General features: G+C 51.9%; 2 protein-coding genes across 6 annotated transcripts in view; one reads left to right on the forward strand and one right to left on the reverse strand.

Moving 5' to 3' along the window:
- Positions 1-5,721, forward strand: part of CYTH3 (cytohesin 3) — a 52,496-nt gene extending 46,775 nt beyond the window's left edge. The window contains exons 9-13 of the mRNA XM_070414333.1: positions 192-303; positions 1,673-1,749; positions 1,835-1,906; positions 2,038-2,192; positions 3,037-5,721. Coding sequence (XP_070270434.1) covers positions 192-303; positions 1,673-1,749; positions 1,835-1,906; positions 2,038-2,192; positions 3,037-3,109 — 489 coding nt within the window. The 3' untranslated portion in view covers positions 3,110-5,721. The remainder of the gene's footprint in view (positions 1-191; positions 304-1,672; positions 1,750-1,834; positions 1,907-2,037; positions 2,193-3,036) is intronic.
- A 203-nt stretch (positions 5,722-5,924) lies between these two features.
- The window catches only part of USP42 (ubiquitin specific peptidase 42), a 36,902-nt gene continuing 17,886 nt past the window's right edge, over positions 5,925-24,940 (reverse strand). For 3 of the 5 annotated variants that reach the window (XR_011471478.1, XR_011471479.1, XR_011471477.1), the window contains exons 5-17: positions 24,782-24,884; positions 24,584-24,651; positions 23,287-23,357; positions 21,793-21,875; positions 20,840-20,951; positions 19,946-20,086; positions 19,660-19,760; positions 17,778-17,931; positions 14,537-15,256; positions 14,344-14,438; positions 11,198-12,685; positions 7,833-9,910; positions 5,925-6,927 (exon numbers count right to left, since the gene is read on the reverse strand). Coding sequence is in view for 1 of the 5 variants with exons in the window: in XM_070414332.1 (XP_070270433.1) it covers positions 7,868-7,875; positions 9,609-9,910; positions 11,198-12,685; positions 14,344-14,438; positions 14,537-15,256; positions 17,778-17,931; positions 19,660-19,760; positions 19,946-20,086; positions 20,840-20,951; positions 21,793-21,875; positions 23,287-23,357; positions 24,584-24,651; positions 24,782-24,884 (3,446 nt within the window). In the remaining 4 variants the exon portion in view is untranslated. The remainder of the gene's footprint in view (positions 6,928-7,832; positions 9,911-11,197; positions 12,686-14,343; positions 14,439-14,536; positions 15,257-17,777; positions 17,932-19,659; positions 19,761-19,945; positions 20,087-20,839; positions 20,952-21,792; positions 21,876-23,286; positions 23,358-24,583; positions 24,652-24,781; positions 24,885-24,940) is intronic. The other 2 variants (XR_011471480.1, XM_070414332.1) reach the window with 2 other exon arrangements.

Raw genomic sequence — 24,940 nt, forward strand, 5'->3', positions numbered from 1 at the left:
CCCCGCCCTGCGCGGCCTCGGTCCTCGGGGTCCCCGTGAGCGTGGGCAGCCCCAGTCCACGGACCTGAAAGCATCTCCAGCGCGTCCCTCGCCGCCCCGTCCCCTGGGCTGGCTGCTGCCCCTGTCCCCGGGGCCGGCCGGCTGGGAAGGACAGGCCTCCGCTGAACCGGGCGCCGCTGCTGTCCTGGCAGAACTTGTACGAGAGCATCAAGAACGAGCCATTCAAGATCCCGGAGGACGACGGCAACGACCTGACTCACACGTTCTTCAACCCCGACCGCGAGGGCTGGCTGCTGAAGCTGGGTGAGTGGGGCTGAGAGGGGCCTGAGGAGGCTGCATGGGGGGCGGGGGGTGGGGGCAAGAGCCCAGCCCAGGGCCAGAGAGGTCGGGGGGGAGACAGGTGGCTCTGGGCTGAGGAGCAGCTGGAGCAAAGGCCCTGGGGCCCAATTTGGGAGCTGGGGTGGGCCCAAGGTCCTTGGAGGGAGCAGCAAGAATCTTGGAGAGGCACATGGTCAGACCCTTGGGACAGGGACCCGGGGGCTGGGCAGCCTGTCAGGGAGAAGGGGAGACCCAGCCACACCTGCCTTCACAGCATGGCCTAGGCCCTCCCCAGGCCTGGCCTCAGGAGGACAGATGTCCCATCAGTGAGGGTCCCCGAGGGCTCTCCAAGGTCTGCCCACGGACACCAAATTCCAGCTGTTGGGGCTCCCTCCCGAAGCCGCCTCCCCCTGGACCTCTGCAACCTCAGAGGCGGGGAGCCCTCGTGCCTCAGCCCCGGGATGACCAGGGGCTGGGCCAGTGTCCCCCCATGTCCCCTGTGCCCCCACGCCTCCGTGCAGGGATGGCCCGTGAGTCAGCCCGATGGCCCGCACCTGCTTGCATGTGTGCTGGGGGGAAGGGGCCGCGCCCCGAGGACCGTCTGCCTTGGGAGCCGCGGGGCAGGAAGAGCCCTCCTCCCTCTGCCCGTGGTCGCGTGTCAGTTCCCACCCCTGCGCGTTTCTCCTCATTGTTGTAAGCTTGTCAGGAGCAGGGGCTAATGTGAAGCCAGTTTTCTCTGCTGAATACTTAAGGGTGAAAAACATTTCTCTTCCGTAGAGAAAGGCGTAGACACAGATGAGCTGTGTGTGTGTGTTTACGTGCGTGTCCCAGATCTTGTTAAGAGATTAATTCAATCTAATAATTCCCCGGGCCGAGGAGTAATTGACTTTGATGGATCCCAGGGCCGCGCAGAGCTCGGTCATGTGACCAGAGCCCTGAGGGAAGGGATTGAGCCCTGGGCGGGCGGCCCGCTGCCATCGTGTCATCTCCATGTGGGGAAATTAAGCCCATTCATCACGACTAATTTCCAGGAGGCGCGTTGGGAAAGCAGTTGAGTTGTCTGGGTGCCCCAGGGGGCTGAGAGGGCAGGGGCAGGCCTGGGTGGGGTGCCCACGGACCCAGCAGAGCACCGGGCCGCGCACCCACGTGTCGCCAGGTGGGCGGGAGCCGTCCGAATGGCCCAGACCACAGGGCTTGTCAGGACTCGGCTGAGTGTTGGACGGACGGTTGTGCATTTTCACGAGGGAGGAAACAAAACCAAGCTTGGCTCCTGGTGACCCTCTGACGACGGTCGTTGGTAGGGCTGGGCCAGGCTCCTGCCTGCGCGGCTCTGCTCACGGCCCTCTGCTTACAGGGGGGCGCGTGAAGACCTGGAAGCGGCGATGGTTCATCCTCACGGACAACTGCCTCTATTACTTCGAATACACGACGGTAAGCGAGGGCGGTGGCCGGCTCCCTCCCTCCGCGCAGGGCCCGGGGCAGCCCGTGAAGCTGGCTGTGCGCTCCTCTCTCGCAGGACAAGGAGCCGCGGGGGATCATCCCGCTGGAAAACCTCAGCATCCGGGAGGTGGAGGACCCCCGGAAGCCCGTAAGCTGCCTTGCTCCTGCCACCGTCTGTCCCTCTGCCCGCTCCGGCCGCCGGGGCTGGGGGGGGGAGGGGCGTGGGCGCAATATGACCACCTCCCCGGCCCTCCTGACGGTCCCTCTCTGTCCCACCAGAACTGTTTCGAGCTTTATAACCCAAGCCACAAGGGGCAGGTCATCAAAGCCTGCAAGACGGAGGCGGACGGCCGCGTGGTGGAGGGCAACCACGTGGTGTACCGCATCTCGGCGCCCAGCCCGGAGGAGAAGGAGGAGTGGATGAAGTCCATCAGGTGAGGGGGCCCCGGGCCGGTGCTGCCGGCGCCCAGGCTGTGGACCAGGCTTGGGCTGTCAATACAGTGTGGTTATTGGTGAAAGCCTCGTGATTCTTAGGATCGCAGGACGCCCTTCAGTAACCATCAGAAAGCTTTGAAAAGATGCAGAGTTCTTACTTACAAGGCCCGGAAATGACACAGCTGGCGGGGCAGGGGGCGGGGATAGTGTCACACAGGCCTGGGAGCTGCTTTTATTGGGGGCGAGGGTGGGAGCCTAGAGTTTTGAGGGTTCACTCTTTATTGGTGAAAATTAATACTCTCGTACGAGTGGGAATTCAAAGCGCAGGAGAAAACAAGCAAGTAGCCTAAATGGTCGTCTCCTGAAATCGAGATCTCTGACACCCAGGAGCACGGGGTGGACTGGCCGGGTCTGGCCGCAGCAGCGTCCTTGGGGTGGATGGCGGCCTTGCTGTCACAGTGGAGTCAGGCCTTGTGTTATGAGTTAGAGGCGCAGACGGCGGGGCTGACAGCACAGGCTCCAGGCCCGCACGGGTCTGCTGCGGGCACCTCTGCACTGGGAGGCGCGCGCGCGCGTGTGTGTGTGTGTGTGTGTGTGTGTACACGTGTGCACGGGTCTGCTTCGGGCACCTCTGCACTCGGAGGCGTGTGTGTGTGTGTGTGTGTGTACACGTGTGCACGGGTCTGCTTCGGGCACCTCTGCACTCGGAGGCGTGTGTGTGTGTGTGTGTGTACACGTGTGCACGGGTCTGCTGCGGGCACCTCTGCACTCGGAGGCGCACCTGTCTGGTTGGAGAGCCCGCGGCGGAGGGGCGCACCTGACTGCGTGTTTCCGTGTCCCCAGAGCGAGCATCAGCAGGGACCCTTTCTACGACATGCTGGCCACTCGGAAAAGGAGGATTGCCAATAAAAAGTAGCTTTCCTCGCCGGAACAGGTAAAAAGTAAAACCAAAACCCCACAGCACAGGGGCCGGGCGAGGCAGCCCAGGAAGTGGTGCGCCAGCGCGGCCCACGGGCCCTCCGAAGCCTCACGCACGCGTCTGTTGAGCGACACCGGGCGTTTCCCTCCCGCCAACCTGGGCCTCGCAGCCGTGTCCACTCGTCGTCCTCGCGGTTCCTGTGGCAGCGGCGCCTGGGAGTTGAGCCGGGACCATCCACGCAGTGGACTCGGGCGTGAGGTTTGCCGGGGAACCTCGCTTGCTCCAGTCGCCACACATGCTCATTCGTGATGGTGTTCACTGTTCTAGAAGCTTCTGTTTTATATCAAAACAGGAAAGAAAAGCTACCACTTTTTTATTCAGATTTTTTTCTCAGATATATAGGACTCTAGCTTTTATATGCCTTTTTATATTCTGAAATTATGAGAGAGACTTACTTTCTGATAGTATTTTTAGAATGGCAGCTATAAACGTAACTCCCGCCACAAGTATGTACTGTGCACTGAACAGAAGTGATGTAGACACTATATATGCAGCAGCCGGGCGGGCACCGCGCGGGGGGCGCCCTCATCCCTCCTGAGACAGGGAGGGTCCGATTCCCTGGGGACCCCTCAGCTCAGGCCTGGTGGCCCCCCAGGCACTTTCTAAAAAGGCCAATCAGTACCGTTGATGATTGGGGGCATTTGTCCCATAACTCAGAGCCCCAGCACAGACCTGTGTGGAACCAGATGAAACTGCCCGTGTGGGACGCCCACAAGCCGCAGTTTCATCGGTTCCACTGAACACGGGGCTGGTTCAGCCTGCGGCCACTGCCTTCACTACTGAGAACCTTCGTGCAGAGAGGATGCTTGTGTTTCTGCTCTGACCGTTGACCAGGCTCCTCACTAGGATCGAAGGCATGGAAGTAACGAGAGACACGCTCACTGCCCGTTGCGGAGCGGGGTGTGGCGCTTAGGGTTTCCTGTAAACGGTGTACAGCCCCAGGTGCACGCCGTGGGGTACCTCGCAGGCCCAGGACTGGGCGCTGGCCGGGCCCCAGCACATCCCAGACCGACCGTGGCGCACAGGTGGCGGGGCTGGAGCCGTGCCGGCTCTCTGGGACACACGCCTTTCTTTTCCTTGGGGCTTTGTTCCCATCGCCAGGACGGCCTTGCCCACGGGGCTGTTCTGGTGGTGGGCCCCTCCCCCGCCAGCTCCTCCCCCTGCCCGTCCGCTTGGGCATACCCTGGACTTGCACCCTTTAGAGGTCTTCCCCGTGAAAGCCCAGCCCGAGGAGAAGCCGACTGACCTGTGCACGGACGTGGAGATCCGACGGCAGGAACTTCCTGGGCGCGGCCTTGCTGAGACTGCGTGGCCGTGGGCCTGGGCCTGGGCCTTGAGCTGCTGATCTGATGTAGCTTTAAGTCACACTAGACTACAAAGGGCTGAGCCCATGGCCCTCCGACATGCATCAGACTGGCTCTTCTGGCTGATTCCCAAGCTCTTCGGCTTTGTTATTGTACCGATACCTCAAATTCGAAGCTTTAGTTTTTGAGAAAGGCAAGTCTTCGTTCTCAAAATGCCCGGCTGCTGCATGTGCAACTCCGGCCTCCACACACAGACGCGGCAGCGCCCCCCCCCCCCCCGCCCGCCCCCCCCCCCACCCCCCCCCCCCGGCTGGCCGCATGCCCAGGACTGCCCGCTCCATCAGTCCCCACGCGTGGACATTGTCCTGTGACCCAGGTAGGACCCTGGGGAGACGGGCTTTCTGTCTCTCGGGTGTGGCCTCAGCGGGGCTGGGAGGAGTGGACGGGAAACCCTGGAGGGATGTTTCTCTGGCCGCCTGTGAGGGGGACTCGGTGCAGAAAGCCATGGTGCTTAAGCTGTGTGCTTGCCTCAGAGCTACGGGAAACCACCCAGTTCCCGGTTTCGTTGTGACAGTATTAACCTAACAGGCACGAAGCCATCACCCCTGAGCCCTCAGGCAGGCCTGGTCTGAAAAACCCACCAGACATGGAGCTCGCCGCCCGGTGCCTGGGCCAATATGATCATGTTCATCCCCTTCCTCCCCCCGCCCCCCTCCCGTGCTCAGTGCTGAATTATCCCCACTCTGGCCAAAGACATGCTCCCTGAGACCCAGGGCAGGCGGCGAGGGGCGCTGGGCAGACGCAGCAGCCCCCCAGCCACAGCCTCTGTTGGCAGAGACCCAGACAAGCAAGCGTCCTCAGGATCACAGGACATTTTGAGCAGTTTAACGTGGTACCAAACTGAGTCCAGACAGAAGCTATTTCTAGGTGAAGCCATGCCTATTTTTCAAGTTAAGATGCAAAGACCTACGTAGATGCACTTGGCCGAAAAGTTAGGTCTGGTGTAGACCAGAAGCCACACGTGATTTGTTTTCTTAGAAGACGTTTCTATTTACAGTAAATATCGTTAGTATGTAAATAATGTACATATATGTTGATTCCTGGAGTGTTTATTCAATGTATATACTCCCACAATTTGCATGAAGAAATATCATACATCAGTATTTTGTTGTAAATAGTAAAACTGGAGGGGGTGTGGCTGTCAAATACTATGTTCACGGAATAAAAGGAAATGCATTGTTACAAGACTGCCGAAGACTTGGTTCTTTGAAACAGATTGCGGGGGCCAGCAACCCCGCCCCCATCTCCCCACCCCCACCCCCCACCCCCATTTGCACCTCCCGCCCTGAGCTTTGGCAGTTTTTAAAAAGTAAAGGCAACAGGACGAAGTCATGCGGCGTGTCCGTAAGCAAACGGGGCAAACAGCAGTAAAAAAGAAGACACAAATGTTTAATTTGCTGCCATTTATATACTATATAAATTTTACATGCTGTATATTTACAGTGGGGCAAGTGCTTTTTTAATCTTTAAAAAAACAAAGATCAAACTTTAGACATCTCTGAACAACACAAACTGTATAAACCATACAGATTATTCAGATACAAACTGTATTAAATACAGTTGTCCCCACTCCGTCTCCTGATGCAGGACCAGTGAATTATAAGTGTATCACAGTTTGATAGCATATCCATATTAAAAATAAAATCACAGTATGATTTTGTCTGTAACTAGAAACTTTTCAGGGACCAAGCTGATAACTCAGACTCCAATATCATAGTCAAGACAAGAGAAACTGTATAAAAAGTGTTATGTAATAAAAAACGTACTGTAGGCTTTACAAATAATGTCTGGATTATACATTCATAATGTAAATACTCATCATAACTGGTAAGTTGATTGGAATAGTTCCACAAAGTTCAAAAACAGAACTTGTCTATAAAATACACCTTCCAATCTTGAATAAACTGAAACATGAAGCACGTTCGTTTCTAGTATCAGACATTACAGAAAACACTGCTCTCGAGTCAGCTGAGAGCTCGTGGGAGCTTAAATAGTCTTTAAATTAAATATGCACACTGTCAGCTGTTTGTACGTGAACAATCCCAGGGTCCCGGCTGGCCTTGCACCGGAGGTCTGATTGGAGGAGCATTACATGGAATACAAGAGATCAACCTGAGTCTGTGATTAAGCAGCATTGAGATGTTCTAGTCCAGGGCGTCACTTTTAATGTGATTTATATACACGTATTTTACAATGCTCAGCAGTTGTAGAAAGTGTTCGTCCATTTGGAATAAGGGTAATTAAGAAAAGGTAAAAACTAAAAAAGAAGTTCTCCATGGTAAAATCTGTACAGTATTTACTAAAGAAGCACCACGCAGATCTGAACAAAGTTATTTTCTATGTTTATAATGGAAGCTGGGTTGGGGATGGCTTCTGTTGGACATGTTGAATCTGAAAGACAAGAGGCAGGAAGCTGGAGCAGAGGGTCTAAGGAGCCCGCAGGCCTCGCTGTGGCACACGTCACACCAGGACAGCCCGGGTCTCGGGAAGCTCTTCCTTCCTGCACTGCCTGCCTTTCTGAATGGCTGTAACGGGACTGGGCGGTTCCAGACACACAGGCCAGACAGTCGTGCCCGACGGCCGAGCCAGCAGGCAGCTCAGCACGAGGGCGCCCTCTGCTGGGCATGGACCGTGCCCACCGAACCCCAACTGGCTAATCCGTCTCCACCCCGGAAGCCCTTAGCTAGGCTCAGGCCTTCCCGAGGACACACTGGTAAGTCATGCGGACTAACTGCACGTTAACCTGTGGACACATCACTGAAGTGTGTGTAAGTCCCTCTCGCTGACCAGAGTTAGACATTTGGGCAAAATGGCTGCCTCCCCTTTCCCGCAGCGAGGGCAGGTTTGAGACACGAGTCCGTCTCCCACGTCAGCTGCGTGGCACTGACCAGGTTTGGATCTGCTCTAAAACACCTAAATCTCATTCAAATCAAGCAAACCCTTTTGTCGAAAATGGGGGGTGGGGCCAGACACCTCTGTGGGTGTTCTGGCCCTGGTGTGTGTGGAGGGTGGAGATTCCAGGGGCCCCTCTCAGGCACCCGGGAGGTCTGGGTAGAGGAGGCTGGATTTTCCATCTCTCCAAACGTTTCCCTATTATTCTGACGCTTTAAATACCCTCATTTTCTTAGGAGGGAGGAAGGAGGGCTGGAGTGTCCCCGAGCTAGGATACTGACGAGGAGGGAGTGTTCAGCGCAAGGCCAGCCTGGAGGACAGGGTCCCCCACACCCGTGTCCCAAACTCTGTCCCCACAGTCCTCTGCCAACAGTCATGGGTAGACAGACGTGAAAACAGCTTACCATAACTAGTGAATTCTGTGTTTGAGGCCAAGCTTTCAGTCACCTAAAACGCAAGCAAAGGTTAAGAGACAGTTTAATGGTCTCATGGTGTCTGGTCCTGTGCCGGGTGCGTGGCAGGCTCACAGTTCCACGGGAAATCACACCACACCAGGCCCAGGGTGCGCAGGGGGGTGCGGAGGGGGCCCTTTCTCCGGGTGTTAGGGAGACCGTCGCCGCAGGGAGAAGCCGGGAAAGCCACGCACGCCCGCGGACATGGTCGTCAGCCTTGTCACATGAGGAGGGGCAGGCTTTACACCAGAGACAGCGAGGCTGAAGGACAGGTCAGCGGTCAAGGCACCAGGACAGAGGACACGTGTCCCGACAGTTGACGGGGATGCTTGAAGGCCAGGTGACTGGCCTTTCCTGAGGGGATAGGCGGGGACAGTGCCGGGCTGCTCAGAGTGGAAAGTGCTGGATTGGGGACAGGACCACCGGCCTGACGGCAGCCCCTGGAGACAGAGCAGAGCTGCACACGCCACCAGCGAGGTGGGCACTCGGCCTCCCCCCCTCCAGAGCCCTGGGCGGCCCCACCCGCTGCGGAGGAGTCTGGCAACCGTGTGCGCTGCCTGGGACCGGTGCACACAGCCCCTCCCTGCTCGAGGGAGAGGGACTTCCCCCGACACTGACATGTTCACAGGAAACCAATCTGAAGGGACACATATTAATCCCTTAAAAACAGCAAATACCACTTCAGCTCCACTTTCTTGCTGCAGAGGGCTGCCAGCTCCCACCACACTCACCCTCCCGATGGAACACGCCATGCCTCACGGTGCTGTTCTCTCCTCGCCAACACTGGGGCCCAGGTGCCCTCCTAGCCAACCATCACAGGCTGACCGCCCCCACAGGTCACCTCGGCCGAGCCCAGGACACCGTCAGGAACCCAAAGGCCTCTGGGCAACCAGGGCGACAGTCACAGGAGGACACCTCGGGTCCAGGGCGGTCAGCAAACTCTCCACAAAAGGCCGTAAAAGCTGGGCTGTGCTCCACTGCGCTCGACACACCGACATTTCAATTCCATGTACTTTTCATGGGAAATGGAATCTTCTCTGGACTTTTCCAACCTCTTGAGATGTTGAAGCCATTCTAACTGGCTGGCCCTGCCCCGGGCTGCAGTTCGCGGCCGCTCTGGGGCGCTGCCTACATCACGCTTTCTCGCAGGCTCCGTGCTGCTCGCCAGGGGCAAAGGTCACTGGCACAGAGTAGAAGGGGCGAGGAGGGGGCAGCTTTAAGTGCAATTAGCGACAGAAAGGACCACACCATTACAGGGGCAGAGCTGTGCAGAGCAGACAAGACCGGACACCCAGAGTGATCCACTCCCCAGGAGCCAGAGCCTCGCACGACAGGTGCGACAGCTGACGTCCCTAATGACCCAAGTCATCACACTGACTCCTAGGTTATGCTCAGAACGCCCGAGGTCTAAGGATTCCGGAGAGAAGAATATAAAAATGGTCTGAAAAGGAAAGTTCTGGCCCTTCCCGAGGAAAATGGTACCTGGAGCCCTAAATTCCAGGTGTGTATCAGGTTCTGTGAGGCCTGGTCCATGTAACCGGGGCTCCCCAAAATGCTAAGGGGGCCATGCTCCATGCCGCCCTCAGGGTGGGGGGTGGAGAAAGCGGGTGGGAGGGGCTCCTGCTGAAGCCCCGCCCCCCCGTGCCATTGGGCCTTCCTCCCAGGTGTCAATCCCCTTTTCTAAAAAGACCAGCTCCTACATTCTTAAGTCCAAGTGTCTCCTCTTACCCTGGCCACACTCAGACAGATGACACCTGTCATCCCTGCTGTCCATCCTTAAACGTTTTGTTTTCTCGAGAAAAGGTCCAGCGCCTTCCAGAGGCAGGCCGTCAGTGAGGGGGGGGCTGCCGTCGGCTCTCCGGAAGCGGTCAAGAGCCTCAGAGCTGGCGGCCTTAGCTAAGTGCAGTCCTGAGTCTCGCCCACAGTCCTCCGATTTCCTTGAGTGTCTCTTCTTTTTCTTCTTCTTCTTCCTGTGTCTGTGGAGGTCAGCATCCGAGCATGCTGCCGAGAGATCTGAGTCCTGCTGATGCCTGCGGGGGAATAAGCCAGAACTCAGACCACCACCAAACAGCCACCTCGACGAGAGCTGGCCCTCGGCGTTTCCACCCACACTGTGGGCACTCATGATGCAAATGCAGGTAAAATCTTTGTCTGATTTAAAATGCACTGGAAGGATCTCTTAAAGTCCAGGCCATAAATAACCCACTGAAACCCCTCCCACTGCTGCGTTAGCTTTGCTCAGGCCCTAAGGCAGTGATGGTGAACCTTTTGAGCTCGGTGTGTCAGCGTTTTGAAAAACCCTAACTTAACTCTGGTGCCATGTCACATATAGAAACTTTTTATATTTGCAACCATAGTAAAACAAAGACTTATATTTTTGATATTTATTGTATATATTTAAATGCCATTTAACAAAGAAAAATCAACCAAAAAAATGAGTTCGAGTGTCACCTCTGACACGCGTGTCATAGGTTCGCCATCACTGCCCTAAGGTGTTCAGCCAAAATCCCTGAGGCAGGACCGACCGAGCTGCTTCTCCTGAACCTGGTGGCTGAGGGAGAAGCCCTCCTGCAGGTGCCACCACATGGGGTGCCGCCACAAGGGCGAGCCCCTTGCCCCAGGAACCACTATTTACCAAGGGCTCATGGTATTGTTTTCCCAAGGTTGCAATTCTAAGGATGTCAAAGGTATACAGTATAAGATGTGTGAGTAATTCTGTTTGTGCTCATTCGTGTCATCACTGATAAGTCATTTCTAGGACACTCACTGGCCAATTTAGCTTTTTCAAAATACAAAAAGATATTTCCCAGTTAGATTTCAAATTGAGAAATGGAGACAGAGAAACAGACAAAAACAAAGGCAACAAAAGATGCGTCTCAGATCCCACTTAGGGTGGGAAGTGTCAATGCCACTTCGGCCTCCCATTCTGTCACCTGGCAGCCAGGAGGTTGAAGGAAGTATGAACAGACGTGACAATAAGTACATCCGACCAGGAAGGGTGCTAACGCCAGCGGTGAAGGCAAAGCCCTCGAGCCTTCCTGTCCAGCGCATCACACACTTACTCCTAAGGCGTAAGCATTCACATGGGGATGTTTGAAAAATGAGGTTTGTCGGCATTTTATAATCCTGTAAAGTAAGATACAGCTTAAAAGCAGAGCTAAATTTTAGAAATCTGTAAAAACCATGAAATCTCAGAATCCACAGATGAGGAATACAAATCAGACCACCACGCCCCACCCCACCTGTCGCTGAGCGGGTCGGAGACAGCGGAGCCGAGGCAGCGACCCCACCGCAGCCGAGCGCGGCCACGCCCTCACCTGGAGTCTCGCTCTCGGTGTTTGTCTTTGGATTTCTTTTTCTTCTTTGACTTTTTGTGCTTCTTCACTTTAGGTTCTTCTAAAGGGTCCCTCTGTACGCTCCTCCAGGCTTTCTTTTCTACGTGGGCGTCACCATGTTCTGTACTATCGTACCTCCGTTTGTGTGACTTCACATTTTCGTGGTCATGAAAGCGATCAGCGAGGTGACAGCTGCTGCCTTCAGGTGCAAGTGCAATCTTCTCAGCGGACTTCTCAGGGTGGGGCGGCAGGGCGTGGGGGGGGCCCGCCCGGGGGCCGCTCAAGTGGTGCCGTTCCCTCTCTTTGGCACCCAGCTCGTAGCCCTTCCTGCTTTTATAGTCCTTGTAGGGCCGGCCGCCGTACTGACCCACATGGTCATAGTCTCGGTCCCCGTGCAAAGGCCTCCACTCCCACGCCTCCCTGGCCGTGTACGGGGCGTATCTGTCGTGGTAATACCTGCATTTGTCCCACCTCGTTCTGTCCAGGTAGTACTTCTCCCGGCCCCAGGAGTGCTCGCTTTCCGAGTGGTGGTACCTGCTCCAGTCGTGGTCGGACCCGCCTCTGCTCCGGGAGTGGTGGTGGCGGTGCCGGGCCAGGCCGCGGTGCTCGCAGGCGTGGTGCGGGCCCCCGCTGCAGTGCTCGGGCCGGCGCCCCTGCAGGGTGCGCTCGCGCGTGTAGGAGTGCCGCCGCCGGCGGTAACGGTCCTCGGTCTGGCTCCTGCTGTCCCGCGCATGCTCCCCGCTGGACGAGCGCTCCCTTCGGGTGCGATAGTGTCCTCGGTCAACCTTGCGGAGGCTGCTGATCTTCTCCTTCACCGGAGACCGGGCCTGGCCTTTCTGCCCAGCCTTGTTTTCTTCACGTGGCTCCCCGGGGCTTTGCTCGGGAGCCCCAACCCCTTCTGAATGGTTTTCCGTGACTTTGTCCAACTGAGAAGAGGGCGGATCGTCTGTAGGTGCCCCCGAGATTTTAGAAATGTCTGAGACTTTAGAAACGTCTTCTGCATCCGTGCACTGGTCTCGGCTGCCGTGGACGGAGTCCTGCTCGCCGTCACCCTCGGGACATGCCGCGGGGCTCGGGCTCAGCCTCCCCGTGGCGTCCCCTGCTGCCGAGTCCCGGGGACTCTCTGCTAACGTCCCCGCTGTATCCTGGGACGCTCTGCTCTCCTCCCCTGTTCCATTCCCAGGGTCGCACAGTTTAGAGAGGGCGTCGTCCCCAGCGGTGTTCTTGTTGGCGTTACAGAGGTGGTTGACGCTGGGCACGGACTCCTCGGGTTTTGCTGAGATGCTCTCAGGGACTTGTTCTTTGGTAGATGTAGATTGGATGCCGGGGTCCGGGAGCGGCGAAGCCTTCTTCAGTTTGCTGCTAAGACCCGTGGCCATCTCCAGTTCCTCCCGGGAGTCAGGAGTGGGACTGCCGGGCTCCAGTCCTGCCTCAGGATGCTCTGTCTGGCTCCCGTCTGTTCCAGGTGCACTGCAGCCCGACCAAAACAAATAACAAATTAGTCATTCGCCAGATTGCTTTACGGGTTACTGTCATTGGCTCACAGAGACAAACACTTCAAAACAGCCATTTACTAAGTGTTTTATGCCTTTAATATATCTGGTTGAAACCCAATAGTGAACTTACCGTTTTCTGAAACGTAAAACTGTCCTTCCCTCGTTAAGTAAAAATATAAAATGTTCTATCAAGCCCATCTGCTATCCATTCTTTAGCAACAACAATGCTGAGGTCCTAGGCCGCTTCTGTTCCCAGGGAGACTCGCCTCCGTCACAACTAAGTCTGAACGTCCAACCGGTCAGATGACAGGGGAGGCTCGACTGTTCCTCTGGACCCCTTTCCACCCGACAGGGCCGAGCTCCTGCAGTGACTCAGCATCGGTGAGGGGTCACTGGGCTTCGGGAAACGGCTCTGCCCTTGATCGCTGGGAGCTGCGATGGATGTGAGGTCAATGAAAGCTGCCAAGAGACCTCAGAACCCGACAGGGGCCCCACTTCTCGCAGGACGGTGTCTGGGAGAGGGTATACATACGAGGTCACTACACGTTTTCTAGAGCGTGGCAGTGAGATTCTCAAGTCAGCACGTGGCGCAACACACCGGTTACGCTCCACGCACGGCCTGGCTCACGCAGCGAGCTGTGGTCACTCCCGTGCACATACGCGTGCGGACACGCTGAGCTAGACTAGGGCGGTAACAGAGGGACCTGTATGCCTGTGACCAGTGCTCCCACTGTTCCATCTTCCAGGGAGCCCAGGACTGGGCGTTCCCTGCCTCCAGGATTGACTCCATTCCCCTCGGCTCCGCCAGCCTTCCCTGCACTGGCCAGTGAGGCGGCACTGCCAGGGCCATTCGGAAAACGGGGGCATTTCTGGGTTGTCACAATGAAGGGAGCCCCGCTGGCACTAGCAGGCGGGGGAGAGGCAGGCAGGCCCACGGAACAGGCCAGTGCCGGGCAGCTCCAGGGAAACAGCTTTTCCAGGAACACAGCTAGCGGGTCTGAGCGTCACTAAGCTGCCCGCCACGGTCTGAGCGTCACTTAAGCTGCCGCGAGGACTCATTTCCCTGGTGGTGGCTGCGTGTGGCGCGGGGCTCCCGACCTCAGGACCTCAGGCCGCACTTTACGCTGTCACATCGCAGCAAACCCGGCCCCGCTGCGTTGCGGCCTCGCGCAGTGCAGGCTCGCCTGGCTGCTACATGTTGAAATACAACTGCATTACACATTCCTTTCCTCCTATTCCCATTACATTTAGGTCAATATCCTGGTTTTTTAAAATGACCACGTGGAAGCAGGACTATCTTTTCCATAAATTTGGTTTCAGAATTCTGGAGGGGGCAAGACCAAACATGTGCTGCCGACAGCTGAGAACCACGGCCCTGTCCTGGGCGGAGGACGTGGGCGGGCCAGGTGCCCAGGCAGCAGTGTGCTGACGGCAGCCCTGAGGAGGACACGCTAGCTGAGGGCAGCAAGCTTTCCTGGACTATCAGCTGATACATTTTTCTTTACTTTTTACAAAAGCAAAAGAACAAATGCCATAGATCACTCAAGTCATCCCAGGAGTCAAGACATGTACAGAGTTAAACTAGTGACAGGCCCAGGACACCACTGGGACTTCCTCCTGAGTTACTGTTACCTTGTCTCATCCGTCGAGCCTTTCCCTTTGTTGCCGAGCTTGAAAGTCTCTAATATTTTGTCTTCCGGGAGCGGTGGCAAAGGAGCGGGCATCAACTACGATAAAAAAACAAAGATGCTCCAACTGTAGTCGCTACTCCCCACCTCCTGAAGTCTAGCCAGCGACCCGCCCCCCCCCGCCCAACCCCACTCACCTTTCCAGGGAGACCATTTGCCTTAGAAAAGGGGTTTTCTGAGTGTAGGTCAGGCTGGACTTGGCAGCTGGCACCATCGAAGGACAGACCGTTCTCTTCCGGGTCACTGTCTGTACTGACATTAGCACCATTTAGAGTCACAGGTTCTCGAAGCTCGTGCTGAGAGGCCTCGTCAGCTTCAGCATCCAGAGCAGAAGAGTTCGAGCTCTCGACCGTGCCCAGACCGTTCTCCCTGCCGAGGCCCTTGGCCTCCTCGTCAGACTCTTCCGAAGACTCGGCACCGTAGGGGACCAGGACGCTGGAGTTCAGCTTGGACTTGCCGTTCATCACTGGCTTAGAGCAGGACTCACTCGGGGCCGTCGGCTTTGTGACTTTACTGGGAACTGACGTGGTGGGTGCACTCGAGGTAGACTGTATTGCAGAAGAAGTGGTAATGGTAGAAGAGGGAACAGGCTTGGTAGGGTTCTCCAAACCATTGTTGTGAAGGTTAGGCTGAGACTGACCTTGGCGAACAGGTAACTTGTTGTGAATACTGATGGTGATTTTTTGTTTCTTGGGATGTTCCGGGATAACTGAGGCCCTGTTAACTGACCAGTTTTGAACAGAAGTTGAAGCGTTAACAGCACCAGCCCTGCTGACATTGGAATTTCCATTAGGACTCGACACGGAGCTGCTGGGCGTTTCTTTCAAGGGTCCGGTCCCATTCAAGTGGGGTGGGTTCTGGAAGCAAGAAGACCACAGCCCTGGTGAGCATTCAGAGTCACAGGCAGAGAACCTACTCTGGCTACAGACCCTTCCCAGGGGGTCTTTTTCTTTTTATAAGTTACAAGCTTTACACACCTAGAAACACGCCCTCTCCTCACCCACTCCTGCCTGCACAAACCTTTCACAGGTCATCGTTTTCTGATAATTAAGCAACAAACAGCGACAACTATTTCTGCCCAGAAAACATGGCCCAGACCCTCCAATCGGGCAGAGTGAACAGGCCCCTCTGAGGAGTCTCACATGTTCTCCTTGGTTTTCTTGGGAGCCCAGAGCTGTACAAGCAGAAGGAAGTGCCAGCCAGCAGGGAACGGCCGCTGGCCATGGTAGCTAGGGAGCTGGTCACGTGAGCAGACAGAGAAGAGTGCCTTCAGGCACCAGTGGCCCGCCCATCCCCTCCCCCAACAATATCTCTGAATCTCAGATTCCAACTACTGCTGCTACACCCTAGAGGCTGCAAACTGGAGGTCATGGGTGAAATCTCGTTCACAGATGAATTCTGTTTGGCCTTCACAATGTTTTGCTAAATATCTGAATTAGTTCCTATCTTAACATTGAAAGATTTCATGGGGTGGAGATGGCGGGGGGAAACTCTTGAAAAATGAGTAGCAGCCACCGCTCAGCATAGGACATGTGCTCTCCTGATGTCACCCTCACGAAGAGTCCAATTCAGGAGCCTGCTGCCTGCCCAGCTCCCAGAGGCCTTAGAGGTATAACTCCTGCCATAATCCACACACTGCCCCACGTCCACAGGACACAGCACACAACTGGACAATCTGCTGGTTCAAAACCAAAGGAACTCAAACCGAAAGGCTGTTAACACACTGCAGCACAGGGGACCAGGGATTATTCCAACATGTGGACAAGCCGTCCGCGACCTCACACGGAAGTCTACCAAAAGGTGGGCCTCGGTTCCACAAAGCGTCTCAAGGCCCAGGCCTGTCATCAGTTCTCCCCAAGAGGCCACCTGGAAGTGTGGCCACACCCAGCTGGACACAGAAAGCGCCACACTCGTGAAAGGGCTGAGCAGACATAATGCAAGTGTCCTGTCGGTTCGGGGCCACTTTCCTGCAGTCCAGCATTAATAAGGGTCCCCAAGTATTTCATCAAGTGAATGGAAGTCCAGCGCGAGAGCTAAACTCTCTAGCGTTTAAATACCCTTATACCCGGGATCTGCTTCTTCACATTACATCCATACTGTGCACTTGAAATATTTTATAATGAACCAGTGGCCTGGTGCACAGATTCATGCACATTGAAAAGAAATTAGAAGAAAGATTCATGTGGTAATTACGTTACTGCAAAAAATTACATGTCAAAATAGTACATATAGTATTATAAAATTAAAACATGCGTGCGATTGGCACCAGTGAGAGCTTTATATGTATCGTGTATGCACCAGTCAGCATTGATTTTTAAACGAGAGGCCCGGTGCACGAAATTCATACATGGGTGCGGTCCCTAGGCCTGGCCGGTGATCAAAGCGTGAGCGTCTGGCATGGAAGGGCAGGTCCCAGCTGATCTCTGGGCCCTGGGCAGCATCTGGGTCCCCACGCGCCCCCCTCCGCCCAAGTCCCCACACGGAGATGCAGTGAGCAGGCCAGATCCCACAGGCCCGGGCACAGCGTGGGCCTCTGGTCTGCCCAGCGATGCCACACAGAAGCCAGGTGGGCAGCACACTCTCTCCTGGCGGGCCTCGCAGACTGGCTCCTACGTGAACCCACAGGGAGCCCGACCAGCCCGTGGTCCTGGTGGCTGCGGCCTGACTCAACTGGAAGAGGCTGCACTGGTACAGGGCAGGCTCCTCACGGGCACCCAGCACCTGAGCTTTCCCGGCACACCAGCCCTGGCGTCCCAGGGGAGGGTACTAGGGGGAGTAAACGCAAGCTTGGCGGACACCCCACATTCTTACCGCACCTCCGTCCCCCTCACCCCCGCCCCCAGGTAGCCAGCGAGAGGTCACAGCATGTCTCCAACGCCCGCCATGTTCCGTGCCACCCACTGGTGGTCAGCGCACATCATAGTGAGCTGTCGAACTCCCTGTCTTGGTTGAACCACCTGAGGGGACAATTTGCTTATTGGGCTTTTATTATAGAGGACTGCCAGTACACATCATACGTACCGGCCTGTCGGTGAATAAATCGCGATGTGGTTCATGTTGAATGTCAACAAAAACAACCAAATTCAGGATCGACAATGACAGATCAAAACACATGCGTGCGATTTGCACCAGTGAAGCTTTATATGTATCACACATGCACAAGTCAATGTTTATTTTTAAATTGCCAGTGCACATCGTATGTACCGGCTGGTCGGTCACTTAGCCTTTTATATAAATAGATGGCTTGAATATACTATTTTGACAAGAAATTCATTTGCATATGAGGCCATGGCAACTACTGCAATGCTAGCCTGAAGGTTTGAATGATACATTTTAAATTAACATAAAGGTTACATTCTCTCTATGGAACAGAGTTACCTTTATCATGTGAGAAGGAAGCTGTGGTCCGATGAACCCTGACGTGGCCTGTTTGTTATTGACGACACGCTGACTGATTACAGGTCGGGGAGAGGACTGGCCGGGGCTGTGGGCGGAATGAGTAAGTTCACCTCCATTTTTCACATCATGGGACCTGGGGACAGAGAGTGACATTGCTTAGGGTTACACAGGACATCTCCTTAGAAGAGATTCATTTATGACTCTCAGGTAACAGACCAACCTGCTGCAGCGAACAGAGCTGCACACGGGCTTTTAGGTCAAGGTCAATGTCAGGTGCTCAGATTGGGAGACCACCAGGGTAATTGGGCAAATGGTACTTTTTATTTTTTTTTTATTTTTTATTTTTTTAAATATATTTTATTGATTTTTTACAGAGAGGAAAGGAGAGAGATAGAGAGTTAGAAACATCGATGAGAGAGAAACATCGACCAGCTGCCTCCTGCACATCTCCCACTGGGGATGTGCCCGCAACCCAGGTACATGCCCTTGACCGGAATCGAACCCGGGACCCCTGAGTCCGCAGGCCGACGCTCTATCCACTGAGCCAAACCGGTTTTGGCAAATGGTACTTTTTAAAAAATATTTTTATTGATTTCAGAGAGGGAGAAGGAGAGAGATAGAAACATCAATATGAGAATCATTGATCAGCTGCCTCCTGCACGCCTCCTACTGGGTATTGAGCCCACAACCAAGGCATGTGAATTGAATCGTGACCTCCTGGTTCATAGATCGATGCTCAAGCACTGTGCTGCATCTCACCCCTTAGAGCAGTGGTTCTCAACCTTCCTAATGCCACGACCCTTTAACACTGTTCCTCATGTTGTGGTGACCCTCAACTATAAAATTATTTTCGTTGCTACTTCATAACTATAATTTTGCTACTGTTATGAATCATAATGTAAATATCTGATATGCAGGATGTATTTTCATTGTTACAAATTGAACATAATTAAAGCATAGTGATTAATCACAAAACAATATGTAATTATATATGTTTTCCGATGGTCTTAGTCAACCTCTGTGAAAGGGTCCTTCGACCCCCAAAGGGGTTGCGACCCACAGGTTGAGAACCGCTGCCTTAGAGGCACCTGCTATTCAGATGTAAGAGTATCTTCTACACCAGCAGTCACCAACCGGTGGTCTGTGAGGTCCGAAAGGTTGGCGACCGCTGCTCTACACTTTAGCCTACACTGGTTTTTCAACAGTATAACATTTCAAACTGCTTTTTCCGCCATATTTATTGAGCACATTCTCATATCACTAAAAAAAAAAAAAAGGTTTCATACAAATCACTTTTAACAACTGCATATTTCAACATATGGATTTGCTATGATTTATCTGATCATTCTACGACTGATCAGCTGTTACAAATGAATACCTTGAAGCACACCTCAGTTTCTCCAAGGCCACGCCCTTCCAGCAATGGAATGAGCGAAACAGTCTTCAGCAAGAGCAGGAGAAAAAGGAGCAGAGGTGCTGGTGCTGCCCAGGCTGATCCAGGAAGGTGGCTGCCCGCCTGTGCTCAGCAGCTGAGAGGGGACCACACCCAGTGCTCTGAGCCCCTTCCCGAGGCCCCCACAGCCCCAGGTCACCCAGTGTGAGGCCGGCAGCAGAAGCCTGCCCTCCTCAGCCATCGCCTTTCCCTTCCTCTGAATGTGTCTGTGGTTAACCTGCCGAACAGCTGGAAGCTAACGCACACTCAGGACCCACCCGCAAAAGCCCATCCTTACGCTCCCAAGCTTCAAGCCGCAGTTCTAAAAAGAACCCAGTAAGGATCCACATTAAGTGAATTTAAATACGTTGATGAGATGAACAGAAATAAAATAGCAGAAAACTTGAGAATCTGTTCTCCTGACAATACCTGATATAAAAGAGAACATACGCTTGTTGACTGAGTACCGATCTGATATCACTGGTAGATACGATGGAGTCATTCATCTGATACCAGAGGCCATTGCTAGCCTGCAAGAGCCAATAAAAGAGAGATTCAATATGATTAGGGAAACAGGGAACACTGGGCCAGAGAAATGTAAGAAAAATGCAATTGCACATTTTAACTGTAAAAGTCTCACCTTCCCCCCAAGAACACCAGTGCTCCCTTACAGTGTATTGTAAATAAAAGACATTAGCAAATCCACACAGCTTACCTTTATGTAGCAGAAGTAATGGCCGGCGTGGCAGTTAAAACCAGTGTGTACCAGTACTGCATATAAAACATAAATAATCGGTTCTCCGTTTGGTTGAGACATGTATGGTCGAATATCAAGATATTCCGGATATTTTACATCCTAAACAGAAACGGGAGGAGGAAAAGGAGCATTGTTTCTGGAAGCACAGATCATTCCACGTGTTTGGGTAAGGGGTATGTAGGGGCGGTGTAGCAGAAACCTAATTCATTGAACCCCATTTCAAAAGACATAATGAACCTGGAACATATTTGAATCTAAGTGTGTTTAATGCAATCCCACTGTATTCTTTATTTTCTTTGAACAATTAAGGATCCATATTAAGTGAATTCTTCAAATTAATCAAAAGAGACAGTTATAGAATGACAATTCTGGGCTTTCATCATCTTTTATTTTTAGTAATTCAGGAATGGATTATTTATTTCTTTTGCATGTCACTGACTTTTTTACCACTTTTAATCTTCAGAAAGTGGAAAGGAAATGGGGAAATCAATGTATTACCAATCAGAAAACAACCAACCAAGAAAACCAACTTGGAAGAGTGGCCAGACACAGCAGGATTTCAAACGACACACTCTCTCTACCTCACTGACTATGGAGTTCAACTCAGGTAAGTTACCAATTTTATCATCAGAAAGTCTAACCAGCTATAGGATATAGAAACACACCCACCCTCATAAACACACAAAATACACTACTGGCTCAATACTTTGACATTTTCTCCCATTACCAAGTGCTGGAAGAATTCAGAAAATCAGGTAACAAAACTGTTCAGTTAGATTGTTTATAACCCGTAACAGCTAATGACACTGAGCCCTGAAAGGCTCGGCGTAAAGGTTACTAATGTCTACAAACCTTAGCAATTTTCCCGCCAGTAAAATTGGCAAAGCGTTTCAGAGAAAGTGTGAGAACATTGGAGGATCTGTGTATGGTGAATCTCTTTGAAGCTGGAACCATCTTTTTACATCTTGAAATAAACAAAAACAAATAATTAAGATTAAGTATGTTTTTTGTATTTTAGCCTTTCCCTTGTTATTTCTCTAAACATTCTAAATTAAGTTTCCAAAGGGTACTAGATGAGAAAAACAACCCTTTCAACCAACAGTGAAAATACAAAACTTTAAAATACAGAGAAACTGCTTAATTAGCATGACAGGGACAGGAAGCTGGGATAATTCTGAGCTGATAGCCACACAGGTCACTGATATTCTCAAAGTAGGTTAATACAAGTTTCTGTCAACTCAAAACAAACTGAAAAACAAACAGATTTCCAGGCTGGTATAATTCTGTGAAAGCAAAGACCTATCAGGTACAAAAGGAAGAAACCTAATGATTAGAAATGTCCATGGAGTTTAACACAGAGGAACCCCTGTGGCTCGGACAGAAGGGAGCCTTCTTCCCCCAAAATGAATATTTGATAAGAACAAGTATCACCTGACTCTAAAATGAAACTCGACTTAAACATACAACGCAAGGCCTTCTGAAAACAGGCACTCTTGACTTCAGGGGGAAACACAGTGAGAAATAATAAAAATTAAGAGGTTTCTAGTAGACACCACCAGCAATCCTGGTAAGAACCACAGAGAAGGTCCAAGGAGAAGTGGCTGCCCTCTAGCCCGCCCTTTCCAACAGAGCGGATGACAACACCGCTGCTGGGCTTACCTCTGCTCTCCCTGCACCCCCCAGCAGGGAGACCCACATCTCCTAGAGAGGACACGCCTTGGCCCTGGAGGACAGAGATGCAGTATCTCCCCAGATGGCATCGGCAGCTAAGGGACTTTTCCCACCCGGGCGGCACCCTGTCGTACTTGCTGCACTTGTACGAGTTCTCGCCGTCCAGCTGTTCGGGCTTCACAAACTGCTCCAGCGCCTTGTTCACACTCTGAGCAGCCTGGGAAGAGAAGGCAGCACACGTTACCTCTCACTGCCGTGAACCAAGAAGTCACTGGTTTGATTCCTGGTCAGGGCACAAGCCCGGGTGTGGGCTCATTCCCCAGTAGGGGGCGTGCAGAAGGCAGCCGATCCATGTTGTCTCTCTCTCTCCCTCTACCTTTCTCTCTCAAATCAATTTTTAAAAAAGGAAATGTTCTTTTACTATGGCATTCATTTTTATACGTGGACACATCAAGTTATTTCCCCTCCCATTAAAAATGATCAGATTAAAGTGAATAAAAATATGTGAAGAGCCCCCGACGCCACGTGCAGCCCTCGCGCCCTTAGGGTCCGGTTTGGATTCTATTTATTGCGCCACTGGGGAGCCGCGGGCCAGGATGCAGCGGGCAGCGGCCGGGCACCCACCCTGTTCCCTGTTCTTTTTTCAAGAAACACATTCATGTTGCTGCTCAGATTTTGAAATTTATTATAATTGTCAGTTCGAAAAAAAGAAAAAAAAAAAAATATGTGAAGAGGCTGCTGGCTGAAGCATTCTTTAAAATAGTCTAAAGCCCTAACCGGTTTGGCTCAGTGGATAGAGCATCGGCCTGCGGACTGAAGGGTCCCAGGTTCGATTCCGGTCAAGGGCAGGTACCTTGGTTGTGGGTACATCCCCAGTCGGGGGTGTGCAAGAGGCAGCTGATCGATGTTTCTCTCTCATTGATGTTTCTAACTCTCTATCCCTCTTCCTTCCTCTCGGTAAAAAATCAATAAAATATATTTAAAAAATAAATAAATAAAATAGTCTAGAAACGGAAACAAACCAAGTGTCTACCAGCTTGGAATCAGGCATGGGAACTGGTCTATCCACTCACTGGACCATCACATAAACGCCAAGCAGATTGAAAGGAAAACAGCAAGTGGTCAGAGGTGAGGTGTGACCCCATGTGTAGAAACAGTAATAACACTCTGGGACAGGGTGTATCAGAGACAGGAACAGCTCATGCTGCAGAACGGACCATATGTATCTGCAATATTCCTCATTTATCATAAACACATATTACATTCGAAATCAGAAAAAATAAAGCTTCAGAACAACAAAAAAATAAGACTTTAGATCAGGCAGGAAGCAAACAATTTCTAAATAGTAACCACCGTCTACTTTGGCTAATATAGTTATCAGGATCTGATTTTATTAAGATTTATTAAGTGAAACATCAAAAGGTAATAAAAAGATGAGGTGTTTTAAGATTATGATGCCGACTACAAAATTCAATTAATCACCTGTACATAAGCCTTGGCATATTAAAATTTTTAATTCATGTTCTCTAACAAGTCAGTCTTAATTGTAAGTGGACTACAAATACATCAAGTTATGTCAAGTCTAACCGGTTTTTAAACTTCGCTGTCACAACAGTGATCCAGCTTACCTTGATCTCCAGTGTTATATCGAGATACGGGTCAAAAGTATCTGAAACGCCTTTGCAATTTAAACATTTGACTGAAATAAAAACAAAATGCAAAGATAAGCAGAGTGCAATCGTTATGGCATCCCAACTGTTAAGATGACTGAACACAAAATACTATTACAAATAAAAAATTAAAACAAGGTACAGTTTCTCCTATCAGATTGGGCAAAAAATTTTAATACTACACAGTGTGAATCTAAGTGCCATGAATCTGGCTCCCACACACAGTTGGTTGGAATGTAAGCTGGTATAACCTCTGGAAGGATGACATGGCGGTCGGTGTCAGATTACATACCAGCCTTTTATGCAGAAATTCTAATGCTAAGAATTTATCCTACATACACTTTTGCATGGACATAAAGGCATGTGCACAAGGATATTCATGAGCATTGATGATCATTTAAAAATTAGAAGTGTCCTAACCGGTTTGGCTCAGTGGATAGAGCGTCAGACTGCGGACTGAAGGGTCCCAGGTTTGATTCCGGTCAAGGGCATGTACCTTGGTTGCAGGCACATCCCCAGTAGGGGGCGTGCAGGAGGCAGCTGATTGATGTTTCTCTCTTTGATGTTTCTAACTTTCTATTCCTTTCCTTTCCTCTCTGTGAAAAATCAATAAAATATATATATTTTTAAAAATAAATAAAAAATATAAAAATTAGAAGTGACCTAAGTATTCCTTGATAGGGGACTAAAATAAATGGAAAACAACACAACTGTGCAAGAGAATGTTAGACCTGTGTGTGCTGAAGTGTAAAAACACTTTTACGTTAGGAGAAACTGAAAGGGCATACCTAACAGCTCAGGAAGCCACTGGAAGGACACCAGAAGCTAGCGTGGGGCTGAGAGGGGGACGGGAGTCTGGGCTGGATTGATGAGACACACTTCCATTCTTAATCCTTTCTACAGTTGGCTTTTTTTAACCATATGCATGGATCATCTTATCAACTATTTAAAAAATTCTTTCTTTCTTTCTTTCTTTCTTTCTTTCTTTTCTTTCTTTCTTAATTCTCTCCTGAGGATATGTTTTTTATTTACTTAAGAGAGAGGGAAGGGAGAGGGAGAGAGAGTGAAACATCAATATGAGAGAGAAACATAGATCGGTTGCCAATCAAGGATTGAACCTGCAATCTAGATATGTGCCGTGACTGGGACTCAAACCTGCTACCTTCCAATGCACGGGACGCCCAGGATGACACTCCAACCAACTGAGCCACACTGGCCAGGGCCACTTTAATAAAAGTTTTAAATGAAAGTTTACCTCTAGATCTCAGGTATCCTCCAAATATCTGACAAACGAGCGTGGTAGCCTGGGTGTGTCTGTCTAATCTGAAAAACAGTCGGACGGTGACGTGAGAGAAGATTCTACAGAAACTACATATGCTACACGAGATCTCAAAGCACACACATCTACAGAAGAGCAAGAATTCAGACGGGTTAAGGAGACGTCAGTACTTACTTATTGCTGCCATTCAAGCACGCCTTTTGCATAGCATCAACAGTGTATTGAAGGAATTCATGGGCATCTTCTTGGTTTCCAAAGCGGAAGTGCCTAGCTATACCTATGAAGTGTAAGACAAAGCTTTATCATCACCCAAGAGGCCCAGGCCGTAACTCC

Source organism: Myotis yumanensis, unplaced genomic scaffold (genome assembly GCF_028538775.1).
Source record: "Myotis yumanensis isolate MYYU_CA2020_CCGP unplaced genomic scaffold, mMyoYum1.0.hap1 SCAF_5, whole genome shotgun sequence".
NCBI classification, from domain to species: Eukaryota; Metazoa; Chordata; class Mammalia; order Chiroptera; family Vespertilionidae; genus Myotis; species Myotis yumanensis.